The sequence below is a fragment of the Colobus angolensis genome, unplaced genomic scaffold, assembly GCF_000951035.1.
Source record: "Colobus angolensis palliatus isolate OR3802 unplaced genomic scaffold, Cang.pa_1.0 Scaffold143, whole genome shotgun sequence".
Classification (NCBI taxonomy): domain Eukaryota; kingdom Metazoa; phylum Chordata; class Mammalia; order Primates; family Cercopithecidae; genus Colobus; species Colobus angolensis.
Window position 1 is genome coordinate 2,952,874 of NW_012114522.1, and position 21,532 is coordinate 2,974,405.

The 21,532-nt window shown below is 44.7% G+C and overlaps 1 protein-coding gene across 1 annotated transcript in view; it reads right to left on the reverse strand.

Moving 5' to 3' along the window:
• TBC1D14 (TBC1 domain family, member 14) overlaps positions 1-21,532 on the reverse strand; it is a 123,270-nt gene that overhangs the window by 45,112 nt on the left and 56,626 nt on the right. The window contains exon 3 of the mRNA XM_011935401.1: positions 18,999-19,119. Within this exon, the coding sequence (XP_011790791.1) occupies positions 18,999-19,119 (121 nt within the window). The remainder of the gene's footprint in view (positions 1-18,998; positions 19,120-21,532) is intronic.

A 21,532-nucleotide genomic window follows, 5' to 3' on the forward strand; every position in this document is an offset into this window, starting at 1 on the left:
TCCCACGGGGGCGGGGCTGGGGCGTCCCCAGGGTACGGCCCCACCTGCCGTGAGCACCTGGAAACACACGCGCCGACAGGTGGAGAGCGAGCTTCTGCCTTAAAGATCACCCGAGAGCTGAGAAACGTGTTGCCAAAAGAAATTACATAAAAATATCCGCACTGGTGAGCTCTGGGTGGCGGGGCGACTGAGCAGTTTTTACAGGCTACCGTGGCTCCTACGGTTTTTCACAAAGTAGTAACAGGTGAGTTTAAAACGTCAGGGAGCACACAAAACACTTAGAGAAGCCGACCGGGCGCCCCGGGGCTGCCGGAGGGGGACGGAAGCTGGCGGGACAGCGCCCTTCAGATGGCGCGGTACGCTGTCGGGGAAACCTCCGGTTTTTAAAAACAGTCTTTAAACTTTGCCGTACACCGTAGGGACTACGTCGGTCAAAGTTACTTCTGGTCAGCCGCGGGCCCCACGTCCCAGGGCTGAACAAGCCCGGTCTGCGGCACCACGAGGCTCTCCCGTGACAGGGCCTCGCCCAAGGCTCCCCCAGCAGATCTCCTGGGATTCAGAACTACCAAATCGCCGGCAGACACGTCTCCATCAGAGGAAGCCTGTGACAACCGCCGGGATAAAATCAAAAGGGCAATGGTAAGTGATAGCAAAGACGTAGAGAAGCTGGAATTCTCCTAAATCCTTGGTAGGAGTGTAAAATGATGCAGCTTCTATAATTCAACATCCACCTACCATACTCCCCAGGAACCCACCCCAGAGAAATACGACCAGAGAGATTTGCGTGCAAACATTCACAACAGCATTGTTCACACCAACCAGAATGTCCACCAACGGCGAGGGCATGAGCAGCAGGGAAACGGCCATGAAAAGAAAGAAACTGCTGAGACATGGGCCTACGTGGATGAACCTCAAAAACGCTGGGCCAGATGAAAGATGCCAGACAAGAAAATCCCATGATTCCATTTATGTGACACTTCTTAAAAAGGTAAATCTCTAGAGAGAAAGCAAATTCATGTTTGCCTGGGGGTGAGAGTGGGATCAACTGCAAACAGGCACGAAGGAAATTTTTTGGGTGATGAAAAATAAAACTTTGGATGCTGAACATATTTTAAAACTAGATTGCAATGACAGTTGCATAACTGTATACATTTATTAAAATCGTGGAACACTTACAAAGAGTGGATCTCATGGTATATTATTTATGCCTCGAGCCATTTTTAAAGAGGAATAGGACGATAAAAGGCAAAGAGGCTGATTCTGGCTGGAAAGATTAGGGAATGCCTTAAGACAATTACCAGAATTTGAAAATAAGGCAAAAGCAGGAGTATGGGTTATCCTTTCAATTAATTCCTGGGCCCTTTTTAGCATGGCGGCCTAAAGATTATTTAATTCTCTAGGACACTGACCCTGTGCTATTTATTACTCCATTCAAGCCCAGATACTGTGAAGTTACACATTAACTTGTAGATAATGTCCAAAAGAAAAGATAACCCCAAAGATTATGTTTTATTGTCAGCAGTTTGTCTGTTCGTTGAAATCTAACCTAGCCATCTTACTCTAGTTCTTTTTGGGTTTTATGCATATATGTGTGTATCAACACACACACACCCCTAATTCCTCAAATGCTCTTGGCATAAGTTTTACCATCTTACTGGTCTCCTCAAGGCATTACATACATCTTTGACCTATGATCATTTTATTTTTTAAAAAGGTAAAAGTCATGAGAAAAAGGAGTGTTTTATATGAAGAGAATAAAGGGACATATAACTAACGCAATACACAAACCTGACTGAATCCTGGTTCAAAAACAGCTTGATACAACTGAGGAAATGAGAACACACTCTGGGGTATCAGATGCTACTATGGAATTCCCCATCATTCTCCTGGGTGTGGTAACAGTCATGGCTACGTAGGAGAATGTCTTTACTCTTAAGAGCTGTGTGCTGAAGTATTTAGCAGTAAGATATCCTAATACTGCAAATGGTTCAATTTTTTAAAAACAGAGGCACAATAAAGTAAATATGGCAAAATGTCAACAGCTGCTCCATCTAAGTGGGGCATATTAACACATTAAATCGCCCAGGCGAGGGCAAAAGCATTCGAAAGCTCCCAGGGGCATCTCTCTTGGTCTTTCTGGGAAGCGGTATCAGTTAAGCTGCACCATCTCTTCAGTGTTCACAATAGTACACAACGGGCCACCCGCCTGCCTGCAGACACCACTGCTGAGTCCAAGGTCAGCCAGAAACCAGACTTACAACACAGACAGTCCCCTCCTTACAATCACAGGCTGCTACAGCTTCAAGTTATGTGTTTAACAAGCTTCCTAAGCACCCCGTACATATCAGAGAGAAGGTGCTCAAAGAACTCAGTCTGCAATTACATCATGTAAATGTATTTGTGTGGATGAAATTTACACATACATAATTTGTCTCAAAGAAAGGCCTGGGAGGGTGGACATGAAACCATCAAAGACTCCTGTGACAGGGGCTGTGAAGTCTCAGGGAAAAGGATTTTCCCATCTTGCATCTATCATTTGAATATTTGATAAGTGTTTTTTCATAAATTGTATTTAAAGTTTTCAAAAATAATTTCTAAGCTAATTCAGATGGCATCAAAAATCGATTTCACCAACTGCAATTTCCAACCACACTGAATTATTACTACAGCAAGGTTGTTTTTGGGTCTGTGGCTGGCTTTTTTCTATGCACACAAGACTGAAGGTCTAGCCATGGCAGGAGACCACAATGAGGGGTCCTGACTGTGCCGGAGCTCCCATGGGATGCACGATGCCAGCCACTGCTCCATGACCCCATGTTTCCGGAGCTCCCGTGGGATGCCAGCCGCTACTCCATGACCTCACGCTTCTGGAGCTCCCACGGGATGCCAGCCACTGCTCCACAACCCCACGCTTCCGGAGCCCCCGCGGGATGCCAGGATGCCAGCCACTGCTCCATGATCCCACAGTCCATCGTACCTCACCCTCACGAGCACAGGCAATGTGAGCACTGCCTCTGCAGAGGATACTGAGGCTCAGAGAGGCAAAGCCGCGGGCCTAAGTCCACACGACTGAGTGTAAATGACAGAACCAAGGTGCACACTCCGACCTTTTTTTTTTTTTTTTGAGACGGAGTCTTGCTCTGTCGCCCAGGCTGGAGTGCAGTGGCCTGATCTCAGCGCACTGCAAGCTCCACTTCCCAGGTTCACGCCATTCTCCTGCCTCCGCCTCCTAAATAGCTGGGATTACAGACGCCCGCCACCACACCCAGCTAATTTTTTTTTTTTTTGTATTTTCAGTAGAGACGGGGTTTCACCGTGTTAGCCAGGATGGTCTCGATCTCCTGACCTCGTGATCCGCCCGCCTCAACCCCACGTTCATAGGCCCGAGACCCCTCTCACCCCAGTACTGTGAAAGGCTCCAGTGTAGAGCTGTGAAAGAACAAATGTGTTTCCTGTTCCCGAATTCCTATTCTTTCTGGGGAGACGCACCCATACGACTAAACACAAGATCTGAAACAAGAGTGTTTGCACCAAAGAAAGGGTGCTCTGAACACTACCCTCTCCAACTAACAGGGAAACTTATCACTTCCACATTAGGAAAAATAAGCAAACCTTAGGAAGCACTAAGCATTACATAGGAATTTCAGTCTTTATTGTTAAAAGGCACTGGGGATAAAGAATTTACACTTCTAATAATAAATAAACTGTTACCAGGATAACAGAAGACTAAAAAGTAAAGTGCAGATTAAACAACCATGCTGCCATTTCCCCTGTAGAAGCTTAAGATCGCTTCCTTCTTTCTCGCTTTTGGCTTCATGTGGAAGAACCTGCTGCTTCTCTAAACCCCAACATTAATGGGGATGAATGAGGATTAGACATTTTATGAGATAATCTCCTGACAGACCTGTTCTCCACCAAAAGATCCCAGTACCATACAAACATGATATCTACCACCTTGACAAGCCAAAACTTCCAGAGTAGGTTCAGCTTTCAACTCTGGGTCACCAGCTGTATAATGTTTCCCTCTTTCTCTGGCCACTGGAAAGCTCAGTGTAAAATTTGTAGCACTCCTCTAGGAGTTACATGAGATTCTGTGAGTTGTGTCTTGGGGCATCCACTGACCTCTGGTTTCATCATTTCCTCAACAATTTTTCTGTCATTCTACACACTTAAATTATTTTAAAGGCCGGGCGCGGTGGCTCATGCCTGTAATCCCAGCACTCTGGGAAGCTGAGGTGGGCGGATCACTTGAGGTCAGGAGTTCAAGACCAGCCTGGCCAACATGATGAAACCCCGTCTCCACTAAAAATACAAAAATTAGCCAGAAATCGCTTGAACCCAGGAGGCAGAGTTTGCAGTGAGCCAAGATCGTGCCACTGCACTCCAGTCTGGGCAACAGAACAAGACTCCATCTCAAAAAAAAAAAAAAAAATTATTTTCAGTAGACATACATAGAATGAAATACAAAAGGTACAAAAGTGTATCCAGTGGGAATCAAGTCTCCCTCCTATCTCCCACATACCCAGTTTGTCTCCTCACCAAAGAAATTCCACTATTAGCTATTTTTTAAGTATCCTTCCAAATACGGTCTCTGCGTTTACAAGGATGTGTGTGCATCTTTATCCACATAGAGCACACCATACAAATGGTGACCCATCTTCTTTGTGAGGTCGGTGCAGTATTTCATGTAGGATTTCACCAATTCCCTGCCAAACATTTAGATAGCTTCCAATCACTTGTGCTGCAATCAATACCCTTATACAACTGTCATTTCACCCATATGCGAATTCATCTGTAGGAGAAATTACCAGAAGTGAAAATGCTGGGTCAAAAGAACCCTAAATGATTCATTAACTCATGTTAGTTTACTTTTTGAATAAACATCCAGTTAGCTTTTTGGTGTATGTCGTCCTATGACTTCTAAAATGTTGCCTTTAGCCACTGTTATGACAATCAAGAAATAAAACAGCTCTGTCACTCCCAGAACCTCCTTTGTGTCAGCCCTCGGTAGTCACACCCTACCTGTGGCGCTGTGAATCGGTTCTCCATCACTACAACTTTGTCTTTTCAAGTATGTGATACAAATGAAATCACAGCATGCAAGCTTTCGAGACTGACTTTCTACCTTCAGATAACGCTCGAGGTTCACCCGAGGTGTTAGGTGTGTTTATTACTGAGCCATATTTCATTGTATGGGACGTACCACCATTCATCCATTCATTGAAAGGCATTTGGGTTGTTTCCATTTCTTGAAGATTATGAAAAGAGCTGCTATAAACACGTACAGATTTTTGTGCAAACGTAAGTTTTCATTTCTCGATGGCAAATACCTAAGAGTGGGATTGCTGGGCTAATTGTAAGTATATGTTTTACCTCTAAGAAACCTCCCAACTGGTTTTCCAGAATGGCTGTACCATTGTGCATTCCCACGAGCAAGGTGCCAGCTAGAACTTCCGATACGATGTTGAACAGGAATAGTAAGAATGGACATCCTTGTCTTGTTTTCAGTGTTAAGGGAAGGCCTTCAGTCTTTCTCCATTAAGCATGTTAGCTGTAGCTGTTTCCTGTAGATGCTCTTTCTCAGGTGGGGGAAGTTCTCTTCCATTTCTTCTTTGCTGAGAGTTTTTATGAGGAATGGACACTGAATTCTATCAAATGCTTTTCCTGCACCAACTGATAGGATCGTGTGGTTTTCTTTAAATTGGTAGTATCGTAGCTTACACTGATCGATTTTCAAACGCTGACCCAGCTCTGTGTTCCTGGGCTAAATGTCACTTTGTCATGGTTATAACTTTTTAATGCATTATGGGATTCAATTTGTTAATACTGTGTTGAGAATTTTTTGGTGTGTCTTCATAAGGGATATTTGCCTGTAGCTTTTTTGCTACTGTATTCATCTGGTTTTGATATCAGGGTAGTACTGGCCTTTAAAATGAGTCAGGAAGTACTCCCTCTTCTTTTCAAATTGGTGTTTTCTTTAAATGTTCAGTAAGATTCATCAGTGAAACCATCTGGTCCTTCTTTAATAAATTCCAGGATGATTCAGGTTATCTATTTCATCTTGGATGAATTTTGGAGATTTGCAATTTTCAAGAAAATGGACCGTTTCATCTAAATTATCAAATTTATGTGGCTGGTGCAGTACCTCATACCTGTAATCCCAGCACTTTGGGAAGCTGAGGCGGGTGGATCACTTGAGGCCAGGAATTCTAGACCAGCCTGGCCAACATGGCAAAACCCTGTCTCTACTAAAAATACAAAAATTAGCTGGGCGTGGTGGCACATGCCTGGAATCCCAGCTACTCCGATGGCTGAGGCACGAGAATCACCTGAACCCAGGAGGCACGGTTGCAGTGAGCTGAGATCGCACCACTGCACTCCAGCCTGAGCAACAGAGCAAGACTCTGTCTTTAAAAAAAAAAAAAAAAAAAGACAAGTTATTTATAACATTCTGTTGTCTTATTTTTGTGGAGTCTGTAATGGTATCCCCTTTTTTCATTCCTTTTGCTAATTTTATTCTCTCTGTGTCAGTTTTGCTAGAGTTTAATCAATTTTGATCATTTCAAAGCACCAGCCTTCGGTTTGACTATCATTTTTCTGTTTTTAATTGTATGGATATCTCTTCTCACATTTATTATTTGCTTCCTTTTGCTTGCTTTGGGTTTATTTGCTCTGTTTATTACTTTCTTAAAGTAGAAACTTTGATTACTGATCTGAGACCTTTTTTCTTTTTTTTTTTTTTTGAGACGGAGTCTTGCTCTGTCGCCTGGGGGGCTGGAGTGCAGTGGCCTCATCTCAGCTCACTGTAAGCTCCGCCTCCCGTGTTACACCATTCTCCTGCCTCAGCCTCCCAAGTAGCTGGGACTACAGGCGCCCACCACCTCGCCCGGCTAGTTTTTGTGTCTTTAGTAGAGACGGAGTTTCACCGTGTTAGCCAGGATGGTGTCGATCTCCTGACCTTGTGATCCACCTGTCTCGGCCTCCCAAAGTGCTAGGATTACAGGCTTGAGCCACCGCGCCCGGCCAAGATCTTTTTTCTTTTCTATGTGAGCATTTTCATGCTACACATTTCCCCCTAAGGAACTGCAACCTACAAATTTTGGTATGTTGTGTTTTCGTTTGCTTCAAAATATTTTCTGATTTTCCTTATGACCCCCTCATGGGCCCATGATTAATTTAGAAGTATGCTACTTGTTTAATGTGCAAGTTTGGGGAGACAATTATTTTTCTGTCACTGCTTTCTAGTCTAATATCACTCTGGTCAGAACATATATTGTATAATTTTAATCCTTTTGAAAGCTTTAAGCTTCTTTTATATCCCAGAATATGGTCTGTCTTGGTGAATGTTCCATGTACATTTGAAAAAACTGTGTATTCTGCTCTTGCTGGAGGGTGCTGTGTTGTATAAATTGCGAATTAGATCAGGCTGGTTGATGGTGTTCATTTCTATGTCCTGGCTGATTCTGTCTATAGTTCTATCAATTACTGTTTAGTGAGGACTGTTGACACTCCCATTATAAATGTGGACGTGCCCATTTGTTTCAGATCTGATAGATTTTGCTTCATGTATTTTGCAGCTCTGTTATGAAGTGCAAATACATTTAGAATCATTATGTCTTCATTAGGTAATGTCCCACTTTATCTCTGATAATTTTGTTCTGAAGTCTATATTTTATAATATTAATAGATTTATCTTAATTTTGATATTAATAGACCTATCTTAATTTTGATTTGTGTTTTCATGGTATATCTTTTTCTGTCTTTTCATTGTAACCTACATATTTTATATTTGAAGTGAGCTTCTTGCAGACAACATATACATAGTTGGGTCTATGGTTCTGTGTTTTTTTGAGATAGGGTCTCACTCTGTCACTCAGGCTAGCATGCAGCGGTATAATCAGTTCACTGGAACCTCAAACTCCTGGACTCAAGTGATCCTCCTGCCTCAGTCTCTTGACCAGCTAGGACTACAGGTGTGCATCACCATGCCCAGCTAAATTTTTTCAATAGAGACAGGGTCTCACTATGCCGACCAGGCTGGTCTGGAACTCCTGGCTTCAAGTAATCGTCTGCCTCGGCCTCCCAAAGTGCTGGGATTACAGGTGCAAGCCACCACACCCAGCCCATTTTTTCCCCCCATTCTGACAATCTGTCAGAACTGAGTATTGAGACACAAAACTGGTGTGTTCAGACCATTTACATTTAATGCAATTGTTGATATGTTTGAATTTAGGTCTACCATCTCGTTTGTTTTCTCTTTTTTTCTTCCTCTATGTCTTCTTTCCTGTCTTGATTCAAGTTTTCTGAACTTTTTTAGAACTCCAATTTGATTTCTCTATTGTGTTTTCTTTTTTTTTTTGAGACAGAGTCTCGCTCTGTCGCCCAGGCTGGAGTGCAGTGGCCGGATCTCAGCTCACTGCAAGCTCCGCCTCCCAGGTTCACGCCATTCTCCTGCCTCAGCCTCCTGAGTAGCTGGCACTACAGGCGCCCGCCACCGCGCCCGGCTAATTTTTTGTATTTTTAGTAGAGACGGGGTTTCACTGTGGTCTCGATCTCCTGACCTCGTGATCCGCCCGTCTCGGCCTCCCAAAGTGCTGGGATTACAGGCATGAACCACCGCGCCGGGCCCTCTATTGTGTTTTCTTGCCATCTCTTTGTATAGTTTAGTGGTTGGTCTAGGGATTACAATATACATATTAATTGTTCACAGTCTACTTAGAATCACTATTTTACTACTTCAAGTGGAATGCAGAAACTTTATCACCACACCCTGTCCCCTTTTGTATGTCACTTGTCTTACATATTACATCTACATACACTGTAAACCCCAGATGTTACAATTTTTGCTTTCAAACGTATTTTTAAATAATGCATTAAGAAAATACTCTCTATTGATTTGAAAACGTTCCCCAAATCAATCTCAATAGGAATAAGAACCCCATGCACACGTCATTTCATTTTCTAGATTCTTTTCATAACTTACTATGTGCCCTAATTTCCTCCCCAGGATTTATAGTCCACTGGGGAACTCAACTATTTATTTAAAATTGTGTTTCCCAGGAAATGAGAGTTATGTATATTCAACTGTGGTTTTGTGAATGTCTTTATATTTATGGTGTTTTAACTCATCAACTTTGCATTATAATTATACGGCAAATTGTTTATTGCTCTTTCTACTCCAATCATGTTATAGCACATGTAAGATTGTTATTGTTACTGTATATTTAAAGGCAACATCTACTTGCTTTTAGTTAAAACAGAAAGAAAACAGTCTACTGTATTTATCCAGATACTGTTTCTGTTCCCCTTCCTTCTTGATGTTCCAAGTCTCCTCCTCCTATAATGACCCTTCTATCTGAACAACTTCTTTTAGCAATTTTTTTTTATAACCAGTCTGCTGGCAACAAATTCCTAGTTTTTCATCACCTGAGAATATCTTTATTTCACTTTCATTCCTGAAGGGTATTTTTGCTGGATACAGAATTTGGGTTGACAGTTCTTTTTAGCGCTCTAACAGTACTGTTTTACTTTTTCTGGCCACCACGGTTTCTGATGAGAAATTCAGTCAAAATTGTTATTTCCCAATAAGTATGACATTGTTCTTCTCTGGTTGCTTGTAAGATTTTTTGTCTTTATTTTCAGCAATTTGGTTATGATGTGTCTGGGCACGGACTTCTTACGTTTTAGGGTTTATTTTGTCTGGTGGCCACTGAATTTCCTGAATTTATAGGTTTCTGTCTTTTGCTAAATGTGAGAGATATTCAGCCATCATTTACTCCAATGATTTTCTGCATCGTACTGTTTCTCCTCTCCTTCTGACACTCCAGTGTTACACTTTTTAGTACTGCCTCACATGTTCCTAAGGCTCTGTTCATTTTTTTAACTCATTTTTTCTCTGTACTATTCAGACTGAATAATTTCTGTTTTTCATTTTGTTTTGAGACAGAATGCTCTGTCACCCAGGATGGAGTGCAGTGGTGTGATCTCGGCTTACTGCAACCCCTGGCTCCTGGGATCAAGCAATTCTCCTGTCTCAGCCTCCCAAGTAGCTGGGATTACAGTTACCTGCCACCACACCTGGCTAACTTTTGTAGTTTTAGTAGAGATGGGGTTTCGCCATGTTGGCCAGACTGGTCTCAAATTCCTGAGCTCAGGTGATCTACCTGCCTCAGCCTCACATAGTTCTGGGATTACAGGCGTGAGCCACCATGCCCAGCCTGGATTGGATAATTTCCATTGATCTTAAAATTCACTCACTCTTTCCTCTATCATCTCCATTCTGCTATTGAGCCTGTCTGGTTAGTTTATTTCAGTTAGTGTATTTTTCAGTTACAAAATTTCCACTTAATTCTTTTTATAGTTTCTTTTCTTTTACTGAGACTTTCTGTTTTCCCATCTCAAAAGTGTTCACCCTTACTTGTTGGAGCATTTTTATAATGATTGCTTTAAAGTCTATTGAATAATTCCAACATCTGTGTTATCTCAGCAGTGGTGTCTTGATTATCAAAAGATGATCCTGGCCAGGCGCGGTGGCTCACACCTGTAATCCCAGCACTTTGGGAAGTCACTTGAATCCAGGAGTTCAAGACCAGCCTGGGCAACATGGCAAAACCTGGTCTCTACAAAAAACATAAAAAATTAGCCAGGTATGGCGGCACGTGCCTGTAGTCCCAGCTACTCACGAGGCTGAGATGGGAAGATCGCTTGAGCCCAGAAGGCAGATGTTGCAGTGAGCTGAGGTATGCCACTGCACTCCAGCCCGGGTGTCAAAGCAAGACCCTATCTCAAAAACAAAAAACAGGCCAGGTGCGGTGGCTCATGCCTGTAATCCTAGCACTTTGGGAGACCGAGACAGGCAGATCTCTTGAAGTTAGGAATTCCAAACCAGCCTGGCCAACATGGTGAAACCCTGTCTCTACTAAAAATACAAAAAAATTAGCCAGGCATGGTGACGGGCACCTGTAATCTTAGCTACTTAGGAAGCTGAGGCAGGAGAATCGCTTGAACCTGGGAGGCAGAGGTTGCAGTGAGCTGAGATCACACCACTGCACTCTAGCCTGAGTGACAGAGCGAGACTCCGTCTCAAAAAAAAAAAAAAAAAGACAAACAAGAAAAAAAAAGATGATCCTACTTGAACCTATTCTGATTCAGAGGAAATTTTTTTTAAGATGATTCTAGTTCTTCTTAAGCCAATAATTCTGAACTGCATTCTAGACATTTTGAATATTGTGTTAAGAAACTCTGGATTTTCTCTCAATCCTTGGGAGAATGTTGACATTTTCATCTTAGTAAAGCAATTTACCCAGTTGGATTCTGCACACAAGTTCCAGCCAGCCTTCTGTGAGTTGTGGTTCCAAAGTCAGCTGTTTGCAAAGCCTTTGAAGCGCTTTTTGGATCCATCCTGCATGTGCACCATCCAGTGGCCAGTTAGGGAACTGCATAGTGGTCTATCCCAAAGATCAGTTCTCAAAGTCCATGTAAGCTACTTAAGAGTCAGACCTGTGTACCCACAACATGAGTCTGGGAGTTCATCAGCCACCTTAAAGGGTCACCTTCCTGAGCTCTTCCTCTCTGCATTCCCCCCAGTACTTTCTAGTTTCCTGGGTCTCCCTTTTTCTGGTTCTCTAGCCACACACTTCCCACAACTGCATCCACATCTGGGCCAGGTAATGGGGAGAGAGAGAATAAAGCATCAGGGGTTCCCACTCTATCCCTTGGAAACAAAACTCTTCTAATCAGCTTCCCTTTCCTGGGAGTTTCAGGCTCCCACCAGCTGCTGCTGTCATAAGAATGTCTGAGGGCTGGGATGCAAGAGAATAGAGAAAAAAATAGAACTAGGGCCGGGTGCAGCAGCTCATGCCTGTAATCCCAGCACTCTGGGAGGCCAAGGCGGGTGGATCACCTGAGGTCAGGAGTTCGAGACCAGCCTGACCAACATGGTGAAACCCCATCTCTACTAAAAATACAAAAATGAGCTGGGACTGGTTGCACGCACCTATAGTCCCAGCTACTCGGGAGGCTGAGGCAGCAGAATCACTGGAACCCAGGAGGCGGAGGTTGCAGTGAGCCAAGATTGTGCCATTGCACTCTAGCCTGGGTGACAGAGTGAGACTCTGGCTCAAAATAAAAATAAATAAAATAAAACTTAAAAATAGGGTTTCAGAATTCTAAGTGTTAGAGACCCATTTGCCACGCCAGAAGTACAGAGCTTCTCCTGGTGCTCTCTATCCACATTAAGACCTATTCCTGGGTTTGGGGCTGCCTGAGTTCAGGCTGAGGAATATTGGAAGGGGAAACAAAATCGGTAAACTCAGTACTAATTCAGTGCTACTTCAAATTCTGGTGGTCTTCCCCAACTCACCTGCCACTGTTTACTTTCCAGAATCTCAAATAGCTGCTCTATGCTTTCTGTTCAGGTTTTAGATCTGCATTCATTGGGTGACACACGGTGGAATGTGTTTATTCTGTCCAACCTGGGACCGGGACCTGTTTACTTCTGTAAGCTTGTTTAAACCCATTTTGCAAAGGCATAAGGGATAATGAATGTGAAGGGTTTTCTTGTTATTTTAGAATTTGACTGTAGGCCTGCAGCCAATTACTTCCACTGACCATCAAGACCTATCCTTGCTGCAATCTGCAATGTTGTGAGACTTTCGGAGTACCCCAGACTTCTCAGAGGTCAGGAAAGAAAATAACACCATCCTGGATCTGCCCTCTTCTGGGATTCTTGCTTTAAAATCTAAGAGCTGACAGGAAATTCCAGAAGGCCATCCAAGACATTCCAGGTTATACAAAGACAACAGGCCATGTCCTCATCGGTGCTCACATGACAGTGTTTCATCCAGGACACTGAAACCTACAAGCCTATCCTTCCTGCAGCTATCGTTCCCACAATCAGCAGCACCCTCAGAGTCCAACCAGGACATTAACTTTCTGCTCAACCTCATTTCTAACAATGACGTCAATTCCTACAGCCTGTTTACACGGTGTTATGTCAGAAAGAGTTACCAAGTCTGTTCTAAAGCATCCCCACGTTTTCAGCCCTGAGCCTCTGACACCTGCTCAAATTACAAAGCATCACTTTTACTTTTTATTTTTTTTTATTTTTTTTATTTTTTTGAGACAGAGTCTCGCTCTGTCACCCAGGCTGGAGTGCAGTGGCCAGATCTCAGCTCACTGCAAGCTCCGCCTCCTGGGTTCACGCCATTCTCCTGCCTCAGCCTCCCGAGTAGCCCGGACTACAGGCGCCCGCTACCTCGCCCGGCTAGTTTTTTGTATTTTTAGTAGAGACAGGGTTTCACCGGGTTAGCCAGGATGGTCTCGATCTCCTGACCTCGTGATCCGCCCATCTCAGCCTCCCAAAGTGCTGGGATTACAGGCTTGAGCCACCGCGCCCGGCCAATTTTGGGCAGCTCACTGCAACATCTGCCTTCCGGGCTCAAACGATCTTCCCATCTCAGCCTCGTGAGTAGCTGGGACTACAGGCATGTGCCACCATACCTGGCTAATTTTTGGCAGGAGGTACGTCCCCACTGGAAACAGGGTGACAGCCTGACCTCTGAAGCTTCGAATCCAGTTGAGATGCCCCAGGGGTGTCCAAGGGAGAGAATACAGTCATGGGTTCTTAGTTTCTGTTTCTGGTTGGGCCAGTAAAGCCCCTTCCTCATCCCTCTTTTCTGCTTCTAGAGACAGAAACCAAAAACAAGGCTTCAGGCTGCTAAAAGCCTCAACAAAGCAGAGCGACAACAAAATAAGGCAGGTTGGACAAGCTTGCCCTAGAGGGTGACGGTGGACAGGGAAGGGCCTTCCAGGCACTCTAACATTTAGAGGATGGGGAAAATGAGGGACCTAGCAAAGGAAACCAAAAAGGTGGGCGAATGGGCTGCCTGGAAGCCAAAAGTCACTCAAGGAGCTGAGGTAATGCTGCAGAGGGCCAAGGAAGACGAGGGCTGAGAACAGACGCTTGCATCTGGCAGATGGCAGTCACTTGAAACAGGTGACTTCAGCGATAAGAACAAATCACGGCAATTCTTCACAACATTCGTCACAACTGTAATTATGTGTAGAGTTATTCGTTTAAATCTGTCTTTTCTTTGACCCATGGTAAATTCCAAGGAAGACAAGAGCCACAGAAGTCTTGCCCTTTATTGTAATCTCAGGGTGGATCTACGCAGAGGCTCAAATATGTGAAACAAACAAAAGGGCCATGGAATCCAAGAAAGCAGGTTCCCCTTTATTCACAAGACAAAGGACTGCACTTCTGAGGCAGTATCACCATCCATGCTGACCTGGCCAGAGCCCAGCCCATACAAAGCCAGCGACCAGAGGCCTGAAGGCAACTCTCTCCAAATACGTGCTCCCATCTTTATCCACAAGAACTTCTCTGATTCACCAGCAGTTACTGGAATTTGCCTGGCTGGTGTGCTTTGGGCCCTTTATTTAACCAGCTGTGGCAAAGATGGCTATTTCCTTCCAATAGCTGACATTCTCTCTCTGCATACCAATAGTTCTTAAGTTCTAGCACGCATTAGAATGACCTGCAGCTTATGTTAAAACTTTCTGGGCCCCAGCCCCAGAACTTATTTTGATGTTTCTGGACTAAGGCCCGAGAACGTGTATTTCTAGCAAATGCCCAGGTGATGCTGATGTGACTACTCTGCGGACCGCACCTTGACAGCCACTGTTGTATTGTTATTCTCCTACCCGTGGTCATTTTTGTTTCCCCTAGTAAGAAAATCTCTCTCAAACTACCACTGAGGTTAACAAAAAATATGACTTAATTTTCAAAATTTTTTGTTTTGTTTTGAGACGGAGTCTCGCTCTGTCGCCCAGGCTGGAGTGCAGTGGCCGGATCTCAGCTCACTGCAAGCTCCGCCTCCCGGGTTTATGCCATTCTCCTGCCTCAGCCTCCCGAGTAGCTGGGACTACAGGTGCCTGCCACCTCGCCCGGCTAGTTTTTTTGTATTTTTTAGTAGAGACGGGGTTTCACCGTGTTAGCCAGGATAGTCTCGATCTATTTGTATTTTTTAATAGAGACAGGGTTTCACCGTGTTAGCCAGGATGGTCTCAATCTCCTGACCTCGTGATCCACCCATCTCAGCCTCCCAAAGTGCTGGGATTACAGGCTTGAGCCACCACGCCCGGCCTAATTTTCAAAATTTTTATGAAATTTGAAAAGATAACAAAGTTAACATTTCAGTATTTCCCCAAAATAGTAATATATAAAGCCTAAGCCAAGAGAATGCAGCCCAGTTAGAATAAAATCCGATGTACTGGGCAAATGTCCTGGGCAAACCACATATGGGACCGACACCACAAATTGGACCTATTGATTAAAAGTCAAGACATCCATTCCTTGACTAATAACGCTGGGGGACTCACTATGTTCAACCCTGGGCAAAAATATACCACATGCACGTTATCCCTTAGTTTAGAACAGTTAAGCAAGTAGATATCATAATGCCCATTTAACAGATGAGGAAACTGATACGTAGTCATTGGCTCGAGACAAAAAGTGGTGAAGCCAGAAACCAAACCCAAGCCTGCAAGTCCGAAGCTCCTGGCCAGTGTCCACACCTGACCCCAGCTCAGCCACAGGCTCCTTGAGGAGGGTCCAAAGCTCCTGGCCGGTGTGTACACCTGACCCCAGCTCAGCCACAGGCTCCTTGAGGAGGGTCCAAAGCTCCTGGTCAGTGTCCACACCTGACCCCAGCTCAGCCACAGGCTCCTTGAGGAGGGTCCAAAGCTCCTGGCCGGTGTGCACACCTGACCCCAGCTCAGCCACAGGCTCCTTGAGGCAGGTCAACCCAACTGCTCTTGGGCACCCAGTGCCCAGCACAAGATCTGGCCTCAACATGGCTCAGTACTTGTTGGCCAAGCAGATGAAGAACGCACTGAAGAGCTGAGGCTCATTCTCTCGCACTGTGTTCCGTCGTTTCATTTCCTGTTGTTCAAGGTTGACTTGTCATAAGAAAGAAACAACAGTAACAGCAAACACTTTCACAGCACTTTCTACATTCACTACTATTCTGAGTGCATGTGTGTATTCACCCATTTAATCCTCACCACCTTGGAGGCAGGTGCTACTGTTCTCCATACCGTAGAGATGAGGAAAATGAGGCTCAGAAAGGTTAAATAACTTGCCCAAAGTCATACAACCAAACTGTAGCACAGCTGGGATACAAACCCAGGCAGTCTAACTCCCAAGTCCATGTTCTTATGTCACCACGTGATGCTGCTCTCTCAAGTAATAAGAAAAATTCCAGAGAAGGAAAAGGAATTTCCTCAACACCTTCTCCAGGCTTCGGTTCTAACTGGAGTTATTGCATCATCCTGGATCACAAGTCTAGGCTGTCACGGCCCCAGCGCCTGCCTCTCTCCAGTGCAGGCTGTGTGAGCCGACGCCTATGACAGCAGCCCGTCCCAGCCTGCAGCCCAGAGGCCTCCCCACAGTGCTGAGTCCCTGACCCTGAGCCCCTCCCAGGCTTCCCCACGTCCCATGGGTTGGGAGATGAGCCATGAGAGGGCCAGAGACAAACAAGCAGGTCCCGGGCAGGATTGAATGACTCACGCAGGTAAGTTACATTCTTCATTATTGATGATGGAAGCAGATGGTCCTCCTCTTGGCAGTATTGTGTTACCACATAATGAGCTGGCCTAGTCATTTCAGTTCACAGAAAAAAAAATCCTCTAAGGTCAAGAACATAATCCATGCTCTCCTTAAAAAAAAAAAAAACAGGGTCAAGCCAGGCACAGTGGCTCATGCCTGTAATCCCAGCACTTTGGGAGGCCGAGGCGGGTGGATCACAAGGTCAGGAGATCAAGACCATCCTGGGTAACATGGTGAAACCCCGTCTCTACTAAAAATACAAAAAATTAGCCGGGTGCAGTGGCGGGCACCTGTAGTCCCAGCTACTCGGGAGGCTGAGGCAGGAGAATGGCGTGAACCCGGGAGGCGGAGCTTGCAGTTAGCCGAGATCGCACCACTGCACTCCAGCCTGGGCGACAAAGCAAGAATCCATCTCAAAAAAAAAAAAAAACGGGTCTTAGAGAGACAAAGAAGTTCAAACATGATGTAAGTGATATTAAGTGCCATGGGAAGATCTATTTCTTTTTAATGTAACTGTTGCTTTTTTTAAGTGATTTATTTAAAAACTTTATAACAGCTTGGCTATTTAATTTCCTTAGAAATTTATAGCTGAGCTTTGCATACAAACTCATCATACTTTAATTGTATGCTATTTTAATAAGCCTACACAATAAGTGATTCAAATTCAAAATGTAATAATCAACAAGCAGAGAATGGCAGACAACACTGAAACCAAATTTAACTAATCAACAAGCAGAGAATGGCAGATAACACTCAAACCAAATTTAACTTGCCGGCGCATGAAGAATGTGGCATGTGGAAACCTACTTTGTTGCCCAGGAGCCTCAACACTGTGCCCGAGCCTCACCCCCCACAAACCGCTCCCCACACCTAACAGGTCACCAGCAAGTCAACCCCCATCCATTTAGCACTTAAAGGGGCATCCTCTGTAACCCCACAACACAGCACTGGGCCAGACCCCACTTTCTCTTGCCTGGGCTGGCCCGAGAGCCATATTCTTACCCAGGGTGATGCCATCACTCCTTACCTAAGTAAAACACTCAGAGGCTCTGCAAAGTCTTGGGGTTGGAGGCAGGCTACCGGGCACAGCACACGGGCCCCATGGCCAGCCTCCTCCTGGCAGTCAGCCTCCTCCTGGCAGTCAGCCTCCTGGGCTCAGCTGCACATCGTCCTTATCTCGTGCTGTCCCCACTACCTGCCTGGCCCTGCCTGCAGAAGGGGTCCTGGAACCCCACTGCCTGGGGCCGGTTTCCAGCTCTGCTACTTACTAGCAATGTGACCCTGCACATCAAGTCACTCAGCCTCTGTGTCTCAGCGCTTCTTTGGTAAACTGAGTTTAATAATACTATCTTCTTCACCAGGTTGTTGCGAGTTTTAAAGGAACTAGAAACACGAGCGCTGAATCAGAACTAGCATACAGTAATCACTCAGTACATGATCCCCATAGCAATTAATTTCCTGTCACACCTTTAACCTCAATTGTCCATGTCACCCCACTCCTCCTATACCTGCCCTGGAATCTTTCCACAGGGACACCGTTGGGCATGGTACTGTGTCCCTTCCAACCCCGGTGCCAAGCATGAGGCCTGCCTGGCGCTTCGTGGAGCCTCAGGAGTGTTTACTGAGCAAATGTCAATGAATGTAAAACTCAGGCTGGAGGAGCGAGGGTGCTGGGGGCAACGTCACGGCGCTGGGGACAGACAGCAGACTCTTAGGATGCCGAGCCAGCTGAGACTCAGGGCCTAGGAGAAGCTGCAGGCGGCAAGAGTCAGGGCTGCCTGGGCCGTGGACTTGCTGTGTCTGCGCACAAGCAAGCATCCAGCAGAGGCATCTCTCCCATCGTGAGGAGCCAGGCAGCCCAGTGGTGAGGACATGCAGGCCTGGCCTGACCGTGAACCCCATCCTTACCCCAAAAGTAGGCAGCCTCAGAGGGAGCAAGGGAACAGCGTCCCAGCAGAGCCGTGGAATGACGGCCCTCGCCTTCCTGTCCCAGAGCAGCACAGGAAGGATGTGAGCTCCAAGAAACCCACGGGAGGAATGTTTAATATCAAACAATACAAATCTGATGATAAACACATTTGCAACTATTATTAACACGGATTAAATACAGTTATAAACATCTAGAACCCAGCTCTGTCTAAATACCGTTATCAACAGCTAGAGCCCACCTCTGTCACGTGGACTTTCGTATGTGCATGTTACAAGCTATAAGAAATGAAGGTTAAATTCATCCACATTCTGAATACAGACTTAAATTTGAGGAGCGTGGCATGCAGATAATACAAAGCGATTTCCAGTTTCACACTCAATATGGTCATTTTTGCAAGGTTCATGAATATATGCTGAACACATCCAACAGCCTATTTCTGTGATTTCATATCTTGTGTACCTTCTGTATTCTCTTTGAATCCTTCTGAGCATTCTCTCGGAGTGGTGCTTTCCCAAATAACTTCCATCCCAGGTCACTGTGTTTGTCAAGTCTTGCACTTTGTTTTCTAGCAAGCAAACTCCTATGGGAAGAAAATAACAAGGTTAGGGCATTTCTGGGTAATTAAAGAAAGAGCAGGACAGCAGAACCACTCCAATAAAAACAAGTCAACTTTCCTCGGAGAACCATGTACTTTAATTCTTTAGACTTTATTTTCATACAGACACTGAATTATGCAGCAAGAGAAAGACCTTAAGCCAGAAATAAACTTTTTGTTGGCCAGGGGCAGTGGCTCACGCCTGTAATCCCAGCACTTCGGGAGGCCGAGGTGGGCGGATCATGAGGTCAGAAGATTGAGACCATCCTGGTTAACACGGTGAAAACCTGTTTCTACTAAAAATACAAAGAATCAGCCGGGCATGGTGGCAGGGGCCTGCAGTTCCAGCTACTAGGGAGGCTGAGGCAGGAGAATGACATGAACCCGGGAGGCGGACCTTGCAGTGAGCAGAGATCGCACCACTGCACTCCAGCCTGGGTGACAGAGCAAGACTCCATCTCAAAAACAAACAAACAAAAAACCTTTTCGTTATTCAACTAATTCTGTAATTTAGAGTAAGAAAATGTGTTATAACAAAGGGTATCAGAAAAAGTAAGCTTTGAAGTCAGACTAAACTGAATTGAAAGCCTGGCTCAACCATTCATTAGCCACATGACACTGGACCAGTATATTAACCTCTCTGAGCCTGTTTCCTGTGTTTAACAAGGGCACGCTGCCCCATGTTCTATAAGGTTGTTACACAAATTAAAATTTCAAGTACACAATTATTGTTTAATAATAACAACTGCTTTAGTATGTAACCTCTCGCTTAAATTATGTACAAGGTAAATCTGTACTACCTATTTATAACGAGTATTCACATACCATAAAAAGAAAATTACTCATGAGATGGTCACAAGGTCTTCTCTCCAAAGAACATGTGAACAGAAGTTCCAAATAACACAAATAAATCCCAACTGGTAGTATTCATACAAAATAAACTGTTTGGAAGGCACTGTATCAATGCATTCATTAAAAACAAATGGCTTCCAGGAGTTACTAGAAAGTACAAGATGAGCCTGCAGCATCTTGCTGGACTAGAAAGAAAGTTCTCAAAGAAATACTGGGACATGTCTAAAAGAAACAGTAGCCAGCCTGAATAGGCTCCCACTGGCTCAATCTGGAACAATTTAATCATCCAAATAATGAGAACAATGGATTATAACTCATTGAATAAAAGAGAAATCCACTAGTCCATACAGGTACAAATAAACAAACATAGAAATTAATGGAGGAGGAGGAAAGCTCTTGGGAAGCCGCCTAGTAAGGAAAGAAAGACCGATGGAGCTAGGAAATGATCGACGGATGCTTACACCCGTGGGGAAAGCTGCATGAGGAATGGATTTTTACACAGTTTGAAAGTGTCTCCTACAAATTCCTTATTCATTACATGAAGCAAAATAACCTTTTGCTGGAGAAACCTGAGGGACACCACCTCAGCCAAGTGACCAAAGCTAACACCACCAGCCAGGAGTGTTGGCTCACACCTACAATCTCAGCACTTTGGGAGGCCAAGGCAGGAGGACGCTTGAGGCCAAGAGTTTGAGACTCACCTGGGCAACGGAGCGAGACTCTGTCTCTACAAATAACCTTTTTAAATTAGCCAGGTACGGTGGCATGTATCAGCAGCCCTAGCTACTCGGGAGGCCAAGGCCAGATCACTGGAACCCAGGAGTTCAAGATTACAGTCAGCTATGATTACACCACCAGTCTGAGCGACAGAGCAAGACATTTGTCTCTATTTCAAAAAAAGCCAGGACAGATGGCACAGGACACCTGATCTGATGCACAGGGAACAACACACCAAGTCGATGGCGCTGATGTCCAAGAATGCACGACCTGCATCCAATCATGAAGAGAAGCAGACACACCCAGACCGAGACAATTTATACAATAATGGACCTGTAAGCTCTCAAAATGTCACTATCATGAAAACAAAGGAAGGCTGAAGAACTGTTTCAGATTAAAAGGACACGAGAGAGGGCCAGGCACGGTGACTCATGCTGTAATCCCAGCTACTTGGGAGGCTGAGGCAGGAGAATCACTTGAACCCAGGAGGCGGAGGCTGCAGTGAGCCAGGATCGCACCACTGCACTCTAGCCTGGGAGACAGAGCGAGACTCTATCTCAAAAAACAAACAAAAAGATTATTGGGACAACTGATGAAGTTTGATTACAGACTGTGGATTTGATAACAGTATTAGATTAATGTTAAGTTTCCTCACTTTGACAACTGTTCTGTGGTTACATAAGGGAATGCCCTTGTTCTTAGGAAATATGCTGATATATTTAAGGGTAAACAGACATGGTATCTCAAACTTACTCTTCTAATAGCGCAGGAAAAAAATATGCATATATACTATCATATATAAAGAGAAGCAGAACAAACGGAGCCAAAT